This window comes from Colletes gigas, unplaced genomic scaffold, assembly GCF_013123115.1.
Source record: "Colletes gigas isolate AHSC1104 unplaced genomic scaffold, ASM1312311v1 Colletes_gigas_Sc00038, whole genome shotgun sequence".
Lineage (NCBI taxonomy): Eukaryota > Metazoa > Arthropoda > Insecta > Hymenoptera > Colletidae > Colletes > Colletes gigas.
This window is the reverse complement of record NW_025106667.1, coordinates 413,288-431,847: the sequence shown is the minus strand read 5'-3', so window position 1 is coordinate 431,847 and position 18,560 is coordinate 413,288. Positions and strand designations below refer to the sequence as shown.

The 18,560-nt window shown below is 31.7% G+C and overlaps 5 protein-coding genes across 15 annotated transcripts; 3 read left to right on the top strand and 2 right to left on the bottom strand.

Annotated features, from left to right (window-relative positions):
* Positions 1–47: 47 nt before the first annotated feature.
* Positions 48–11,715, bottom strand: LOC122402655 (enoyl-CoA delta isomerase 1, mitochondrial-like). 2 transcript variants are annotated; one of them, XM_043405623.1, is made up of 7 exons: positions 11,712–11,715; positions 4,099–4,103; positions 1,085–1,186; positions 750–1,021; positions 487–665; positions 284–405; positions 48–208 (listed from the first exon to the last, which is right to left on the bottom strand). In XM_043405623.1, the coding sequence occupies exons 4-7, from the start codon at positions 1,002–1,004 to the stop codon at positions 48–50; spliced, it is 717 nt and encodes a 238-aa protein (XP_043261558.1). In that variant the 5' UTR covers positions 1,005–1,021; positions 1,085–1,186; positions 4,099–4,103; positions 11,712–11,715. The 2 variants fall into 2 exon arrangements, with proteins under 2 accessions (XP_043261558.1, XP_043261556.1); XM_043405621.1 differs by lacking the exons at positions 4,099–4,103; positions 11,712–11,715 and having other exon boundaries at positions 1,085–1,501.
* Positions 1,692–9,689, top strand: LOC122402653 (F-actin-uncapping protein LRRC16A). 8 transcript variants are annotated; one of them, XM_043405618.1, is made up of 25 exons: positions 1,692–1,941; positions 2,190–2,287; positions 2,382–2,432; positions 2,511–2,704; positions 2,792–2,969; positions 3,163–3,401; positions 3,479–3,573; positions 3,722–3,763; positions 3,994–4,181; positions 4,284–4,361; positions 4,433–4,766; positions 4,846–5,242; positions 5,313–5,631; positions 5,692–5,805; positions 5,889–6,094; positions 6,182–6,269; positions 6,344–6,568; positions 6,661–6,681; positions 6,806–6,947; positions 7,016–7,265; positions 7,343–7,536; positions 7,825–8,127; positions 8,387–8,626; positions 8,743–8,870; positions 9,176–9,689. In XM_043405618.1, exons 1-25 carry the CDS (start codon positions 1,905–1,907, stop codon positions 9,287–9,289), a joined length of 4,275 nt encoding a protein of 1,424 aa, XP_043261553.1. In that variant the 5' UTR covers positions 1,692–1,904; the 3' UTR covers positions 9,290–9,689. The 8 variants fall into 8 exon arrangements, with proteins under 8 accessions (XP_043261553.1, XP_043261551.1, XP_043261549.1 ...); XM_043405616.1 differs by having other exon boundaries at positions 7,789–8,127; XM_043405614.1 differs by having other exon boundaries at positions 7,343–8,127; positions 8,806–8,870.
* Positions 11,716–12,934: 1,219 nt separating the features above from the next.
* On the top strand, positions 12,935–13,971 carry LOC122402660 (respirasome Complex Assembly Factor 1). The gene is made up of 4 exons (XM_043405630.1): positions 12,935–13,179; positions 13,266–13,369; positions 13,481–13,610; positions 13,690–13,971. The coding sequence occupies exons 1-4, from the start codon at positions 13,081–13,083 to the stop codon at positions 13,729–13,731; spliced, it is 375 nt and encodes a 124-aa protein (XP_043261565.1). The 5' UTR covers positions 12,935–13,080; the 3' UTR covers positions 13,732–13,971.
* Positions 13,972–14,600: 629 nt separating this feature from the next.
* Positions 14,601–18,500, bottom strand: LOC122402658 (EKC/KEOPS complex subunit TP53RK). Of its 3 annotated transcripts, XM_043405625.1 has the most exons (5): positions 18,460–18,500; positions 17,074–17,208; positions 15,360–15,558; positions 15,031–15,300; positions 14,601–14,949 (listed from the first exon to the last, which is right to left on the bottom strand). In XM_043405625.1, exons 3-5 carry the CDS (start codon positions 15,544–15,546, stop codon positions 14,702–14,704), a joined length of 705 nt encoding a protein of 234 aa, XP_043261560.1. In that variant the 5' UTR covers positions 15,547–15,558; positions 17,074–17,208; positions 18,460–18,500; the 3' UTR covers positions 14,601–14,701. The 3 variants fall into 3 exon arrangements, with proteins under 3 accessions (XP_043261560.1, XP_043261561.1, XP_043261563.1); XM_043405626.1 differs by lacking the exons at positions 17,074–17,208; positions 18,460–18,500 and adding an exon at positions 16,055–16,189; XM_043405628.1 differs by lacking the exons at positions 17,074–17,208; positions 18,460–18,500 and adding an exon at positions 15,801–15,942.
* On the top strand, positions 16,110–18,359 carry LOC122402657. Its single transcript, XM_043405624.1, has 2 exons — positions 16,110–16,345; positions 17,428–18,359. The coding sequence occupies exons 1-2, from the start codon at positions 16,195–16,197 to the stop codon at positions 18,096–18,098; spliced, it is 822 nt and encodes a 273-aa protein (XP_043261559.1). The 5' UTR covers positions 16,110–16,194; the 3' UTR covers positions 18,099–18,359.
* Positions 18,501–18,560: the final 60 nt, after the last annotated feature.

The window sequence follows — 18,560 nt, the reverse complement described above, 5'->3', positions numbered from 1 at the left end:
ATTTAAAAATATACATTTTAAAAATATAACATTTTAAAAGATTTTTATCACTTCTTTTTTAAAGATTCTAAGTATAATTTAAGGCCTACTTGTACCGATGGTGCCTGAATAACTGTCAAAAATTCATTAATATCAGCTTCTTTATTTTTTCTTAACCAATCCAAATGATTACTGCGTAATCCCAGTTTTGTTGTACTTCGACCTAAAGCTTTATTAACATTTTAAAAGGTAAACTTTGCATGTTCATTCGTATTTTTAAATAATTAGTCAATAGTGAACTTACCAGGTATATTTTTGTAACTTTTTATATACCCTTCACACTTTTTGATCATATCTGTTTTACTAGCAGCCAATTCATCTACAAGTCCAATTTCCAATGCTTTTTCCGGATGAAACATAGATCCTCTAAATTAATATATTTAAATCGTTGAAAATATTATTGTTAAAATAAAAAGTTTTATTAAATATTTACTAATAATGAATTACTGTAAGAGTGCTAATTCAGCTTTTCGATATCCTATTGTATTGGCAAAAACTTTTTTAAACCATGCTGGAGCTACAATCCCTAGCTTTGTTTCATTTAATCCGATAGAATAATTTCCTTCCATGAAAACTCTATATTCGCAAGAAATTGCTAATAAGCAACCTCCAGCAGGACAGACGCCCTTTATAAATAAAATTACATCATAAATATTCATGTACTTGATAGAACATTACCCATAGCTATGTAATTAATTTGCTAATAATACATTAATAGCAGCAGTTATTGGTATTTCCAAGCCATATAAAGTCAACCACGTGTCCTGCAACATCTGCCAAAACTCGATCAGTTGTTCTTCGGTTCGATTATACATCTCCATTATATCCATTCCCGCGGAGAATATATTTGGTACCGAAGATGTTAATATAACACCTTTACAGTGTTTTTTTTTAACATCCATTAAGGATGTGTTCAAGGCACTCAGTAGTTCTTTATTTAAACTGTTTACAGGAGGACGTGCCATCGATAGTATACTAATACCTGTGAAATAAAAATTTTTATACAAAAAGCAAGAACCGTAATGTTAAAAGCTAGAACATTTACCTGTGCTTTCATCGTGCGTTACTTCAACGAGTTTCGAATTTGTTACATACGTTTTATATGGGGGGAACCGTATGCGTCCAAAAAGTCGTTTTTGATTTATAACTTGATGGACGATTTTCATTGCGAGGTTCATTTTATACAATGTAATTATTATTTTACAAAAACTTGTATTTTTCGATTATATTACGTAATAATAAAAACAAAATAGTTCTAAGTAGTTCACTGTAGATATATTTCTGATTTTATACAATATCGTACTACATTTGTTATCGTTTTCGGCACGTGTACATAAGAAATTTTTTTTTATTTTTTTTTAGAACAAATACATCTAACCTTTCCGTTGATATAGGGAATACAGATAAAAAATGTGTTTGTTATTTTTTCACTTGCATGACCGAGCAAGTATTAAGATATCGGAGAGGAATGTAACGTTACTCGTGCTTTAAGATTAGTTATCTTATAATAAAATCTTTATTATTACAAAATGGGTATATAAAAAGCAATATTAATACAACGAACAAATTACAAATCTTATTTTATTATCTCGTCTACTGTCATTACTACCGCAATGAAAATGATATTGTCAAAAATACACTCGCGGCGGTACAATTACTTGTGATAATGGAACGGACCGGAATGGAATAGAATGGTTCGCGGGCAGGTGCTAATATGGCGGCTATTCTGCTTTATAGTTTCGTGACATCGCCCTTTACCTTAACATTTTTTTAAGCAAGACGTAATAGTTCGGTCACTTGGTGACAGAAAAAACAATGTCTTAAATGGGTTCGGTTATGTTTGAGAAATAACGACAACTAGCAAAATGTCAACCAGATCGCAACTTACGAAAGATTTAAACGGTTTGTCTTTATCTGAATGTTTACGTTCGTATCACGGAACTGTCATACATCGAGAACATATATCATTTATCCATTTAAATGATCACATTATTTTTAATATTCGTTTAAATTTTAATAGCTATTCCTTATATTTCACAAATATGCAAATCGAATTATCACGCAATTTTATAAATATTTCTGTTACTTTTCAACATTTTATATTACGCTACATTCGATGCATTCGTTTATAAATTATTTATTCTTTGTAGAATCGGTAAAAGCATTACTTGGTAAGCATGTCAAGATATTACTAAAAAACGTTGTAAAATTGGAAACAAAGCAGGATAAACAAGAAAATCGTGTTCTGGTGAGTAATAATTGAAATATCAGAAACTAGTATAGACACAAATGAATTATTTAAAATAGTATTTTAACGTGACATTATGTTTTTGTAATTTAAGGTTTTTTCACCATGCCGTCTCTTTCTTTTAACGGCCAAAGTACCTACAAGGGTAAGACTAAAGGATTACTTTATCATTATGGATAAAAATGTATTATTATTATCTTATTAATTATGTATTAATTTGCAGCTCGACTGCCATTTTCATTATTTAGAAATAACATCTATAGAATCCAAAAGAGCAAATCAGTTATCTTTAACTGTCGGAGAAAGATATTACAATTTTACTACTACAGGAGCAGGTGCAGATACTGCAGAAGTAGATGCAATGATCGAGGCCTTACATACTGCGATTCGAAATATCTTTCCCACTGTACCGTTAAAGTACATGTTTACTTCTCGGATATACATTTACTTCTTTTTACCATAAAGTTGAAATAGTCGATATTAATATTGTAATCCTTTCCACAGTTATATTATAAGAAAAATAGAAGTAATACCAGCTAGTAGATTGCAGAGCATAAGAGGTAGCGAGTTAGCTAGAAGTACAGAAGCGACAAGACACACAGGACCCTGTGGTGGGTTCTCGACCCAATATGCATGCATGTGCGATTTACATGGTGTACCGTATAGAGAAGAAGTCGCTTGGGTAATATTCGTAAAACACGTGAAAAAGGAAATACACTCGGATCAACGAGATCAGTCAGCGAATAAAAACAAAGTGTTCGATGTGATTTGCTGCCAAACGACACTTATGAGTTACATTCAAGGACGTTTGTTTTTGTTCGCTGACTCGTCTCGTTGTTACTGGAATTGTTTTTGAAAACAATATTAATTTTCAGGATGTCGATACAATATACCTCTCTCACGACACAAGGGAATTAAATTTAAGAGATTTTGATCATTTGGATCAAAAAGATTTGGTGCCAATCATTTCTGCCTTGGAATATAACACTTGGTTTACAAAGCTGAGAGCATCTCATCTTAAATTAAGTCACGAACCTTTGGAAAGATTGTTACATGTTATGCGCAGATCTCTTTCTATCCAGGAACTTTATTTAGATAATCTTGGAATCAAGTGGTAAAAGCCAATGAACGCATGAATTTTTTAAACGTAACATTAATGAACAAAAATATTTAAAGAAACGTTCATTTTAGGGATTTTGCGCACAAACTATCGTTAGCTCTAATTTCTAATGCTAATACAATGTTGCAAACTATCGATTTATCGTATAATACCATTGAAGACAAAGGTAAGTGACGATTACCGAGATCTCTATTGTATAATCATTGTGCTCCTCCTCGGTAGATCCATTAAAATATTTTCGTTTTTTCTTTCTTTCGACTGTTTTGAAATCACTTAACATATTCCTGTACAAATTTTTTTTTATATTTTTGTAGGAGCCTCTAGTTTGTGTGGAACAATTGCCAAGTTAATGCAAGGTGTGCAAATAACCATTACTATTTCTAATAGTTACTATTAGTGCCTTTCATTTATATTGTTCCTTATCCTTTTATATTTAAACACATAATCCTACATTTAGATATTCCACTACTATATATATATATATAATATTGTATGTTATATTGTGCTTAATTTAATATGAATCTGAATTATGATATATATATATGTTTCAATTAATAGCATCATTTACGGTAATATTATTTTTAAGGAGGTGCACATTTAAGCGGACCTATTGGGAAACTACCTAAAGGTTTACAAAAATTAAATTTTGCACATTGTGGACTAACAGGAAAAGGAATAAGTCAAATTGCACATGCACTAAGTTTAAATAGAAGCATGCCAACTAGTTTACAATATTTAAATCTTTCAGAAAACTCTTTAAAAGATGACATCAACGTAAGTGCGTTACGTGAGAATGAAAAATTTAATTCGCGATAATTTAATAGAAGTAATAAATTTGCACGAACTGTTTATAACATAATTATTATTCGATTACAGAATTTGTGCAATTTTCTAGCACAACCTAATAGCCTAACTCATTTAGATCTAAGTGGTACAGATACTACACTGGAATGTGTAAGTATTTAACTTTATATGTAAAAAATTTCAATTCATGTATCTTCATATTTTGCATTTATTTTATTCAGCTGTTTGGTGCTTTACTACGGGGTTGTGCAACTAATCTAGTCCATTTAAATGTTGCCCGCAACTCTTTTTCAAGCAAAAAGACCAAAGAAATACCTCCCAGCTTTAAGCAGTTTTTTACAGCTACACTTTCGTTGAAGTACTTAAATATATCTTGCTGCAAATTACCACTGGAAGCATTAAAACATTTATTACTCGGCTTGGCGTGCAACGAAAGCACAGTTGGTTTAGAACTTGATATGAGCGGGAACAATTTGGGTTCCATGGGTGCTCATGTGCTGGAGTCGTGTATACACGGTGTACGTTGTATAGCATCGTTGGATATTTCAGACAGCAGTACGTACGTTTTACAATAGAAGAGGGATCATTTCTGTGAAATTATTCATTTCCATCTTCCGTTTATGTTTCTTTATAGACATGGATGTTGATCTAGCACAAGTTATAACTGCTGTAGGAAAAAACAAATCTATAAAACAATTATATATGGGTCGTAACACTGTTAGTATGAAAAGCAAACATATTGCTATTGTAATGGATGCCCTTGTACAAATGCTTCAAGAAGATGACTGCGTTCTTCAAGCATTACATTTACCAGATTCTCGATTAAAGTCTGATCTCTACAATCTTATTAACGCTCTTGGTAGTAATACATGTCTTCACACTATAGATATTAGTGGTAATCAGATTGGAGATCCCGGTGCAAGATTATTAGCAAAAGCGCTACAAATTAACAACCATTTGAGGACCATTATTTATGATAGAAATAACATTACACTTCAAGGTTATGCGGACATTGTTCACGCTTTAGAAAAGTATGTTTATTTCTTTTTTCTATTCATAATGTAATTGTATGTGAACTGTTTTTATAACGCTTTAATATAGAAATTGTAGCGTGAGACATATGCCATTTCCAATTTATGATCTACAACCTTGTATGAAAACTTCTGCCGAGAAAACGGAACAATTAGCAAAAAAAATGCAAGATTTGCTTCAGAGAAATGTTACGCCTTGCAAATATAGTCATGGACAGGCCTTCAGACTGCAACAAGGTTTTTTATTAAGCTCTACGCAACAAATGGTCGACAGGCTTGTTGTGCAAACTCAAGATACTATTAAAGCTATTGCGGCAGAAAGTTGCGATGCTAACAATGATATTAATTATGCAACTGGACTTATACAAGATGCAGATAATTCAAAGCAGGTACGAGTAAACGAATGTAAACAAACTGAGAATGTAACTTTATCAAAGTATTATTTTTAGCTTTTACCAAGATTGCATGAAGTTCTTCAACGACGGGATGAAAATAACCCGATTGAGTTAAAATTACACGATATGGCAAATGAACTTCATAAAGTCGTGACTGTATATTTACAGGTATGTGTTTTATATATTTTGTATACATGACGATTGGTGCTACTTGTTGAAACATGGTAATAAATTCAAAATCTTGAATACAGGATTCCTTAGATGCTATGGTGAAATGTGCAAACGAGCAATGCCCTACCATACTTTCACAAACGGTGATTAAAGGAGATGAAAGTGAATCAATAGCTGTTGAAGACGATCTACGTAATAGTTGCAAAGAAAAAAATCAAATCAGCAGCGAATTTATACATACTACTATTACAGAACAAGCTGGAGCAGATATAGTCAATAGAGTCAAGTATGGATAAAAATCACTAATGATAATAACATTTACTTATTTATATATATATCTTTGCTTTAAATATTTAAAATTTTCTTTTTATAGTGAATTGAATTTAGCTGTCGCTGCACATGTGTCTGATAGAATAACAGATGAAGTAATTGAATCATTATCAAGGAGTTATAAGAATTTAGTATGTATGATAAACAGTAAAATAACCGTTTAAATAACACAGAAATTTTCCAATTTGTATATTAATATTCTTAGATCGGTGACTGCGATAATAGAACAAGAAGCAGCACACCAGATGTATTACGGCCTAGTGCTGGTTCGATGAGCAGTGGAAGTGTTATAGGTGTTACGAGTACAGTAGGTGTATCTACAACATTACCCATCGGTAGAACCAGCCTTGCTTCGGAAGAAGATTGCCCACCAGAAACTTACTCATTAGTAAATTCTATTAGTCAATGTTCTAGCGACCAATCTCCAATGGTAAGTAAACATAACTTTCTTATACAAATATTTGTGTCTTATAATAGTAGTTACTATGGTAACTATGATACCATGCTTTCATGTCTGTCTAGAAATTGGATTACTTGAATCTTGTAAGTACAGTTAAAAAGAAAGTTCATTTATCGTTTTAGTTTCTTAAACAACTAATTCAATATATTGTTGTATATACGTGCATGATATAGTAAGCGTACGTATATGTATAATTTTTGCATTTAGGCTACCCCGCATCTGTCAAATAAACGTAAAAGTTTACACGGAAGAAAATTGCGACCTAAATCTGTAGTTGATTCCGTTGAAGGACTTTCTGCGGATGACATACCTGATCTATTACCATCACTGCCAAAAAGTCAAGCAGAAGGTTAATATCTTTTTAACATATGTATACATTTATTATTTTGTAATTAATTATGAAGCTTTTTTCTTTAGCTATTTCAGAAACAGAACATTCATTAACAGAATCATTAGATTCTGTCTCTGAATTACCTAATACTGTGGGTCAACAACTGCAACATTTAGTGAAATCTAGACCTCGCAGAACAAAGACTAGGGCACCTACAAGACCAATGTTGAGACCCGATCAACCGGTGGATGGTCTAGCCCTTGGGGAAGGTCTCGATGTATTCTTTCGACCAACTACACCGACAACTCCTCTCATATCTCCAACAAGTGATGATAGGTATTAAGTTTAAAAACGTGGCTTATCTTCAAAAATAATTACGTGCAATAATTCATATTTTTTCAATTACACTGCAGCTCTTTACACACCTTCCCGACCGATGGTAGTCCAAATTTATCTCTTACAAGTCACAAAAGTATTCCACCTGACACGGATAAGAAACCTGGTTGCAGTTCTCCAATGTTAAAAACACTTCTTGAACCTGCACCACGATCACGATCCAGTGATAATTTGGAAAAATTTTCTCCTCTCGTCGGTAGGAGATCTCAAGGTGATTCACCATTAACTGCATCTCCATTAGCTCGACGGAATACAACTGATAATGCTCAAAATCATGAAAGAATTGTTGCGAAATCTGGTAGTAATAAAGATACAAGTAGTAATAGTATTGTCAGTACTTCTGCTGACACTTCTAAACGTAGCACATTACCAATTACTGGATCTGGTACAAATTCACGTAGTTTGCGGGATTCAGATGAAAATGTTAAAATGTTACAACTAACAACTGCTGCAAATTCTTTAGATAGGGATGTATCTCTTGCAACGTCTGTTCCTAAAGATTACGAAAGCAGAAAAAGTTTAACGAAAAAGTCTGCCATGGAAGTTGATAAATCTGCAAGTCAGCCTCTGCCTTCTCTTAAACTGAGGTCAACAGGTTTTGATCTTCGAAGTCCAACAAATGGCAGCAATACAAAGAGTAATTCGGAAGCATCAAAATCGCCAGTATTAAAACCTTTAACCAAAGGAAGCAGTTCCACTAATGATGGAAAAAGTAATGGTGTTCTTTCGAAAACTAAACTAACTCCACCTGCGACAGCTCCAAAACCAAGGCCTTGGAGTATGGCTACCGATAGAAAATCTGGTAAGTTTATAACACCTAAAAACAACAATTTTATAAAAATCTCTTACGTCATTATAATAATATACACATATTATGTACCAGTATCGTCTTTCCACGAGAAGAAGGCAGAGCGTGTAATACCTAAACAATAAAATACCTATGAGTCAGCAGACTGCGATAGGTGTGGGGATGTAAACACGCTGTGCCTTCTTCTCGTGGAAGCACGGTATGTGCCTCATTGTTGCAGCTTCATTATACAACATTTCGTTTAATTTTATAGGCGAATTTAATCTATTAAGCGATGGTTCTAGTCCAAATACTTCAGCAGGGAATACACCTGATTCTGGCGATGCTCTTGATGAATCGACAGATAGTGGCGTGAGTGGTCCAGCTTCATTACCACCAACGTTATCAGCAAGTAGTACTGCTAGTTCTTTAAGCAATACAAGTGTAGAAAAAAGGTCTGTCAGAGAATTAGCAGCTAGTTTAAACAAGAGTAAAACAGAAAGAAAAGAAAATGGTAAGGAAAATATTTGGCTTTTTTTCTTGCATGTTCAATGTATATAGTAACCTGGTACACACTGTTCGATTCACGCATCACTTTCGATTATGTATAAATTCCTTTTTAATTCCAAGTACATCGCAAATATGCATGTTGTACCCTTAAATTAAGAAGCCTTGCTGTACATATTATTTTAGAGCAAACCGTACCTGCAGCATGGAGGTCGGTGCTTCAACGTTCTATCAACCGTCCAGACGCCAAGGTATTTTATGTAATGTTTCTTTTCTGTTTTTCATTTTGTTGTTCAAATCAGTTAATAAAGAATCGAAAAGGTTGCAACATATCAAATTCCGTACCTGGGACAGTTTGTAAAAGCTTACAAAAAATTTGTTTGCGCTTGAAACCTATTAACATCAGTTAATTTTTGTTTCGTTCATGTAATATATCGTTAGCATAACACACGAAGAAATTGTTAGAAAATTATCGACGATGTAAAATATCTTTTTTTCCCCCCCCCCTTTTTTTTTTTAAGCATAATTCTACATGTGTAATTCGTTACGTTTTCAGGTAATGGAAGTGCCGAAAACGGTTGAAGAGAATCATATAAATTATAAACTTCGACGTACTTCATTTTTACGTGATTCAAATTTTAACTATAATAACGATGTAGTTGACGTTTGACCGTGACTTAAAGCAGTAGTAATTTGAAAATCAATGTTAATAATTGGTTATTCGTCAGGACAATTTTTGTCACAATATTTTATACCGGGCACAAAAATATGTAAAGCGATGCATTTGTACTTGTGCCATATAAAGTCAAATGCGGGGCAAGTGCTAACGATATTAGAGGCAGGGTACTGAAGGTCTCTATAGAAATTACTAACTTATTATTAAGGTGGCATTAAAAATCTTATTATACTTTTTCATAAAACTATACTTCTAATGCAGCTTATCTTAATTTACCGGTAAGTATCTGTATTTAATGTACTAAAATCGTCTCTTATTTCTGTTACAGTAAGTGAAAAAATTCACACTTCCACAGAGAATATATTTTATGCTTCTACATTCCTTCAGATTCTTGAAAATAGATTTGTTTGATATTTGCGACGATATTATCTGAATGATGGATCGCGTTATGTTTGTTTAAACATTTAAATATTTATATATTGTTTGTATGTACATTTAAAATAATAGACTGTCTAAAGTAGACCGTAAATTACATAATTTTAATTATTTTAAAAACATGCTGCTCTGTTATACGAAGATTAGCATAACTTTTACTTATTGCAATAAAAGAAAGATTTATTAAAATTGTTTAATCAAACTTGGAATGTCTTCCGAAATGAATTATCTTTTTTTTTTAAGTTTATAAAACCTATTTTGGTGTATTTCCAAAAGACAAAAAAAAAAAAAAAAACTGCAAGGAGCCTGTGATTATAAAAAATGCAAACTTTTATTTAAGCCATATTAGTTATTGTATGTAATTCTTTATACTTTGTTTTCACACGATGTTTATTAAATTATGTAATATTTTTTAAAACTACTTCTAAATGAATGTTTACCATTGGAATTGAATAATGCACAAAACCAAACGTTAAGAATCATTAAATGTATGCAGTGTGCCATATAATGTTATTATATAAATTAGCAAAGGTTTTTGTTTTCCATACGATAGGAACAATTTAAATAAAATTGTATAGGGCAAATATAATATTGTCAGCTACAAAGTTGCTGATTTATATGAATTTAGTAGTATAATATACAAAAATTATACAACGTATATACCACACTATCATATATATGATAGTATAAATGTTGAAACGGAAACTTTCAAAGGAGATAAATAGAAAGAAAATGTTATTGGCTATTATTGTATTTCAAGAATTTTTTTGCAACATTTGTAAGTTATATTTACTATTTTATACCTTCTTAAAAATATACGATAATTGAAAATAATTTACTAAAGTCTATCCGCTATGTATGTACTTTTTTAAAGGAAGCAGCTTTTTTACAAACAACATTTTGTATTATATAAGAATGTTTTGCTAAATATAAATGTAACACAATCCAACTTATATAAACATATGGAAAACTAGTTTTTTGATAGCAAAGAACCTATGTACATACACATGTATAAAAAATTATGCATAGGTAAATTATTGATGATTACTACTACAGTTCTTAAAGTCAAATAAGTATTTGAATATCAATTTAATTTGTAATTTTTATTAATTATGTCCTTTTGTATACAGATATTTAGAAACACGTGCTCGATGACGACGTTGCATGTTAAACTGAATATTTCTTTTTCTTAATATGATTAAAGAATTTTTAGGAAAATATAATTGTTGTACTCCTCTGTCGTACCTAAGTTGTGCCCAATACGCTAATCTTTATATTTAATCGTGTGAATCTTATATGTATACATTGAACATAAGATTTAACCATCGACTGTTTAAATGCATTTTTCCTTATAGAACTTAATCATACTAAACAAATAAACCGACGTAAATTAAAGTGGTAAAAGTTACATCAAATCGTATGCTGTACGAAATCAATTTAAGAAATGTTCATAGTAAAAATGATACAGCATCGCAGAAAGTAGTTAATCACGAAGTTACTTAATAATTCTATGATTAGAGTAAAGGTTACGAAACATACAATTTAATTATTCCGATGGTAAAATAGTACTTGTAAACGTGTATGGACTTGTACATTGGCATAAGTGCATACAATTAATGATCCGAATACATGTTACGTTGCAGGTGGTTTTTTCAAGTATAGAGCTGCAAATAAATCTATTATGTTTAAAAAAAAATGTATTATTATTATATGAAGTTATATATGTATAATGTAAAAAACGAAATTTAACCTATTGTGCCAAAAATGTAATCGATTTGTATATCCATAAAAAAAGTTCATTATATTTCAGTCTTAAGGCATTCATTGTATACATTTTAAGTTATATAACAATGAACATATATGCAATGATATTGTGAATTTAAATATAGAGTTTTCTTATATTATACATATATATATATATATATATATAAAATATATATTATAATATGATTATTTTATGTAATACCTTAATACTAATTACGACTCTGTACACTAAAAAGGATCACCTGTAATAGACAATATTTTAGTATGTAAATATATTGAATGTGTCTGCAGTATGTATGTACTAATGAATATATGATATAATATTTATATATATTCTTTCTTCAATACATTCCTGTATTTACATTTATATATACATATGTTGTACAATTAGACGTGTCTCAAAATCTGCTATTAATTTTGCTATGTATATATATCACTATCTACATAGTATGTTATTCAACACAAAAGAACATAGATTAGCATCAGTAATCACAGCAGATTTTGATACTTGGCTTTTTAACTATGCGATATAATTCACTAGTAAATAAAGACTCCTATTACATACATGACACTGATAGCTCTTTCTAATGTGTACGTCGATAACAGCCCTATAGTTTAATTTAAAAAAAATATAATAAATATGCATTATAATTAAATTTCATATTTTGTTTTATTAATATTTGTACGTGTTTCTTATACTGAAAGTTGCAAGTAACCATAACGATTAATTATTTAATCGAAAATTGGTATTCCTTATTACTAGACTGCGGATCATTATGCAAATTCACATTTTTATTAATAAAATTAATGAAACGGAAGCTTCGCAGAGGGCTGTCTCAACCCCTAAATATAATAATTCGTATCTTACTTTAAGTATCTCTTATATTTTTGCATATTAAATGCATTCTGTAGTTTCTTGAGGATTAAAATTTCCCATAAATGCATAAACATCCGCAGTCTACTTATTACATACAGCTAATCACGGCCAAATTCGTTCATTCGAAAGAAGAAGTTTGAGGACGATTTGGAATGAAAATAAGGCAGACATATATTGTAAATATATCTGTATTTATTGTGTAATAATGACAATATGTGGTGTACGATTTTGGCTGCGACTCGCTGTATATTTACGATATTACATTTTTTATTAGAATATATGTTATAAACTATGAGTATACTAATTGCTGTTTAAATTTAGAAAGCCGAGAAATTGAAAGAAAATAAGAAATTGATTAATGGCACATAATATGATAAAATTAATACGTTCATGAACATGTTTTTATCGATAATATTTTTATTTATAAACGTTAAGAATTAAAGGATATTAAAGTGTGCTTAATGTTCATTAAAATAATTGGGACGAAGTATCGTCGAATATCTAAAACTTAAAAATTTAGTGCGCGTGCGTGAAAAATTTTATGGAATCTGGATTCTGGCACGTTTCCATAATTCAAGAGTTGGGAGAAGTATTGTAGCGAAAGATTTGATTGAAGGGAATAAAGTGTGTGTGTGTGTACTCTTTTACGTAGGAAATGTTAATGAATTTTATTGTACAATTCATGTTGTTAAGTTGAGGAGGCGTAGAAATGTCGCGTTCAAAATCCGAAAAGATCGGAAACGGTGGTAAATGTGAATTAAGCGTTTGGACACGTGCGATAACAGCGAACTCCGAATGGCCGGATAAAGTAAACATAACCACACTTTAATTAATTAAATTTCTATTAATTTTCATGATTTCGTCTGTAAGTATGTTTATCTTTTATTATTACAGGAAGAATTCCTCGACGTTATATATTGGGCTAGACAAGCAATTGGAATTATAGTCGGTATAGGATGGGGCCTTATACCTTTGAAAGGTTTTATAGCTCTATTACTGTAAGTTCCAGGTGTAGTACTTTTACGCTTAAATATATTAATCACTATATAATTTCTAAAGGTGCAATTATACATTTCAAACTTTTAAGGAAGTTATATTTGTTATTTCAGTTTTGTATTAGTCAATGCGGGTGTTACATACCTGTACTTTAGCAACTTTCAACAAATTGACGAAGAGGAATTTGGCGGTGTATGGGAGTTAACCAAGGAAGGTTTTATGACTTCGTTTGCTGGTTTTTTGGTAAATTGAAATGTTTTAATATTATCGGATCGAAATGTTCAATTTATTATTGGTATTACAATAAAATTATTGTTCACAGGTAACTTGGATCATTATATATACAGGATTGCATTTTGACTGATCATTTTTATCATATGCCAATGGTGACTTGACTGACAAAAACGTACATGCGTATGATAATTTTTACAGATCAAGTGCTTTATACATACTTGGAAATTACATTCTAAACATTTTTGTGGAAAACAATTACTTGCATTTCAAATGTGGAGCGTATTTAATAAACATGAGATGTAATATTCAATTTGTAAAACGTTTACTTGCATAATTTGTTATATGTAGTTAAACACTGTTATATAAGAAATATTTATCCATTTAAAAGTTATTTATCTGTGCGGAACCTTACGTATTATATTTTAAAGATCGATTATTTACTACTATGGACAGTTTCTTTAAAAACTGTTAATTATGAATTACTTTAATATCCTATATATGTAATTGTGTTGGTAGAAAATTAGTTACATTAAGTATATGCTGTAAAATATTGCTCTAACAGGTTACATATACAAGTAATTAATATACACGAACATAGAATAGTAAAATTGCTCAATATTTGGCCAGATTTAATATTTTGTTCGCATCTATGAAATTTTTATGCTCGATATTTTTTCTTATTTAATTATTGAGATGTTTAGCGAGAAACAGGACCATCGGACGAAGACAGGTACACTACATTTATATAGAAAATAAATTTTATGTATTATGTAAATTTATATATAGTTCATTTCAATAATATTTGTTTATTTAATTTTTTTATCAAAATAATAAATAATACAGTTTTATATTATATGATTAACGATTTTTAAAGAATTGTTATATATATATATATATATCTATAGGGTTATTGATAATTAAACAAAAATAACTCTTGAAAGAAGGAAAAGCAATTTATATTTGGTGTTGAAATGGTTAACAATGAATAAAATAGCACCGCTCAAGTTTTACACAGAGATTTATTTAAGTATATTTACATGTATATGTTATTAAAAATATGTTAATAAAATGTGTTTAATACATTCGTAAAAATATCGGAATCATCCAACCATTAATCGTTTACGCCCACGTGCCTGTACTTCCTTATATTTGGAAACAACTTCTTTACATTGTTTTCTATTTGTGTAATGTTTCTGATAAATATGAAATATTTCTGAAAACAGTAATGGTATTTCCGAATGTGCGCTGTGCAGTGACCGTTCCAGGACGTACAAGTCAACCGCTTTATCTTCCACGCTTGACTCTAAACGTGCTAACCCAAAATCTATTATAACGAAATCGTTTGCAGCTACAAACAAAAGGAAAAATAAAATATCATTGGCTATTAATGAAATGTAAATTGTAACAATCGAACATGACGGCTGCGTACCGTCGTATTTTTCATTGTCCAGTTCTTCACTAATATTTTTTAAAAGTACATTCGATGTAGTTAAATCTCCATGAATTATACTTTTTGAATGCAATCTAGCAATGGACGTGCCTAATCCTCGTGCTATAAACTTTGACAATTGTTCAATATTTATGTCCTTTGAAATGTTTTTCTCTATAAAGTCTTTCAATACTACCGCGTCCTCTATATATTCCATATAAATGCATCGTCGTTCTAAATGTACCAAGTATATAGCTGGCGTAACTACCCCTTAAAATAAACGTGAATATAAACATACGAGATTAAACTGTTATAATGTGTTATTTTACCTGCGGCTTTAGCGCGAACAATAGCGCGACATTCGGCCTTTATTCGATCTTTTGTCAAACGGATATCTAAATCTATGTGTCTGTATTTCTTTTCAAATCGCTCTTTTATTAACGTTGGCTTTCCTAAATAAACACCTTTATACACGCGGGCTTCGGCGCCTTGAGCTATTAATTCGAATCCATGCATGATGCTTAATATCTGAAATATATATGTTTCCGAAAATATAGATTTCGCAATCGCTTATCATAATTTTGAACAATATATTTGCGTGTATGTGCAGAAATAGCAATCGAAGCCATATAACCATATAAAAAGTCGGTATTAGAATACGTTTAGGTTATATATAAAATCGATTCCTTTTATAATTCTATTTTAATATTAATATTTTGATAAATTTACAGCAACGAAATATTAATGTTATCGCAAGCTAACAACCTAACCCAGAACCTCTAAAATAACCATGATCGTGGCATTTATAATATCGCTCGTATCTAACAAGAAGATGTATTATAGTCTGATTTGAAGGTTATGGAGCGATTAACGGGACGGTTTTGTTGAAGAAAAATTTGTGAAATGTTCCTGCGGGATACATAATCGTCACGCGAACATTACGATATCAGTTGTGAGAAAGGAGAGATGAAGTTGCTCGCGCTAGTAAGGGCAAGATGAGGGCGAAACGCGAATCGATCGTTACCCGAGAGCGTCCTGCGCGATAATCGCTATCCCAGCGCTAGTATTCGCCCGTACTTTGTTCCCATCGGATTGACAAGCTAATACTGTGGTTTCTTGTCTTGTTATCGTTAGAAAAACCATTCGTTTGTTTAACCGGTAGATATGAAGGACGAAGTGAAGATGGACGCGAATCGGCTAATCGCTGAAGTTTATAAGCGACCAGCGCTTTGGAACCAAAGGCATATCTCATATCATAATCGCGAGGTGACGAACTCCGTTTGGATGGAGATTGCATCGATATTCAAGTTGCCTAGTAGGTGCATTGATAAAACCGTTTATCATGTGTGTCATTCGCGCGCGCTTTTTCGCGATTACTTGTACAACCACAAGATTTTTCATCCTCTCTTTAAAAGAAAACAATCATCCTAAATATGGATTGTCGCTATCATTATTGTAATAAAATAATTACTTCGTTTGTATATAATATCTTCTATATCGAGAAAATCGTCTATTTCTATATACAAAAAATATGTACTTGTTTATTAATTTGCATATCATTATAATATAAACTATGTAAAAGATCATTTTCATTATTGTAGAACATTTTTATACGATTTTCTTTGATCATTATACGGAAAAGATGTAAGTATTTCATGGAAGTGTAAACACTATTCGTTTTCAGAGTCATAATTTCGTGGGCACTCGGTTGACAAAAAAATCTGGCTGCACTATTTGAGAACAGGTGTGCATAAAACTACCATTTGTATAGAAAAGGTGTATGAGACTCGGGTTAAGTGGTTGGCATTCCTTCTCCGAAGATATTGTATTTTCGAATATCGCGGCACTGTAGTGGTGCGACCAGATTTCTTTCCAATCGAGTGTACTGTACTCGCGCATATAAATAGCGATCTAGTTAACCTCACTTTTTTCACGAGTCATGTTATCGAACGATGTATACTTTTTATGAATTGAAGTGCTCAATCCGATTTGAAAACATAACAGTCACGCAAAATTGTATTTTAAGAGAAATTGATAACTTACGATTTGTTCCTATTTATAGTATTGCCCCACAGGAAGGTTTAAATAGCGACTACAAGTTGAGTTTCGACAAAAACGCATGCGCGCGAACATAGTCGATAGACGTCGACTATTGTTTCTGCGAATTACTTTTGTCCCCTGTAACATTTGTTACTCAATTTATAAATAGTTTCTATTGACTTTTAAATGGATTTTCTATAGATTGTGTAAAGCGTAAAATGTAATTTAGATTTATGTATATGTGTATATTTTAATCAAATTTAAAACAAATTCCGTGTAATAAGATGTGGCGAAAAATCGCTGAAATACTAAATTGAATTTATTTAATCGAACAAAATTGTTTTCATATTTTTTCAGAACCGGTATTAAAAGCAAAATGGAAAGGTTTACGAGATACTTTTCGGGCAGAATTAAAAAAGGACCAAGTTTACCGTAAAAGTAAATTTCATCGAAATAGGCCGGTATGGATACATTTCAAAAGTTTACAGTTTTTAAAAGAACAAATGTTACCTCGTCCTCCAATTTGGGAACGAAGTAATTCTTGTCAAGATGATCGAATGCACAGCGAGGGTGAAAGTGATGGAATACTGTTGCAGAATGGTTTGTCGGTAACAAATAGAAATGCGGACGATCGAAATACAATTCCGAATCACCTACTGTCGATAAGTAACGACAATGGATTGAAAATCGAAAATATCAATCACATAGACGTGAAACAAGAACCTGAAGAGAATTTCGACCATCTCGAATTTCAGAGTGTCTCCGACAACCTCACGGAAAATGAAATGATGTTGCAAAACATCTCCCCTGAACAAGTATTGATGGGTGACCATGATACTGGCATTGGTCTTACGGTAGATCCTTTAGAAGGCAACCGTTTCGATGATAATTACTATTTCCTTATGAGCCTTTTACCCCATATAAGAACATTGCCGGCTGATAGAAGAATGCTGCTCAGGATGCAAATGCAAGAATTGGTTTACAAAGAGGTTTACAAGAAAAGTTCTGAGAGTGCTGCCACGCCGTAAACAGATAAAAAAATTAATATTTTTAACAAATATATTATTCATAAGCGTTTTTCGGAACTGGTTAGAATTTATCAGAATAATTATGTCTCACAGTTTACTGTATTTAAGATGCAGTCCTTGCGCGAACCGAAACTCAGGTTTATTTACATATTGGTCGAAGTATCAATGGATGAACAAAATTTTAGAAAAAAAAAAAGCGTACTTTTTAATCGATTTGAATAAACGAATACTCCGTAGATTGAGAGACACTGGTGCTTTCTCGTACCTGCGGGTACGACCGTGATGTTTAGTTGTGTTCGTTTGTAGGTGTAGTAAACGTTGGTGTATTCCACGGCATTCCTATTTTGTTGCGCATGCGTACCTGTCATGGCTCCTCTCGGTTGATCGTTTAGTTCGTTTTCGCGTTACGATTCGGTTGTGCTTTCGTTTAGTCCGCTCGCGATTGCCATAGCACGAATGCGT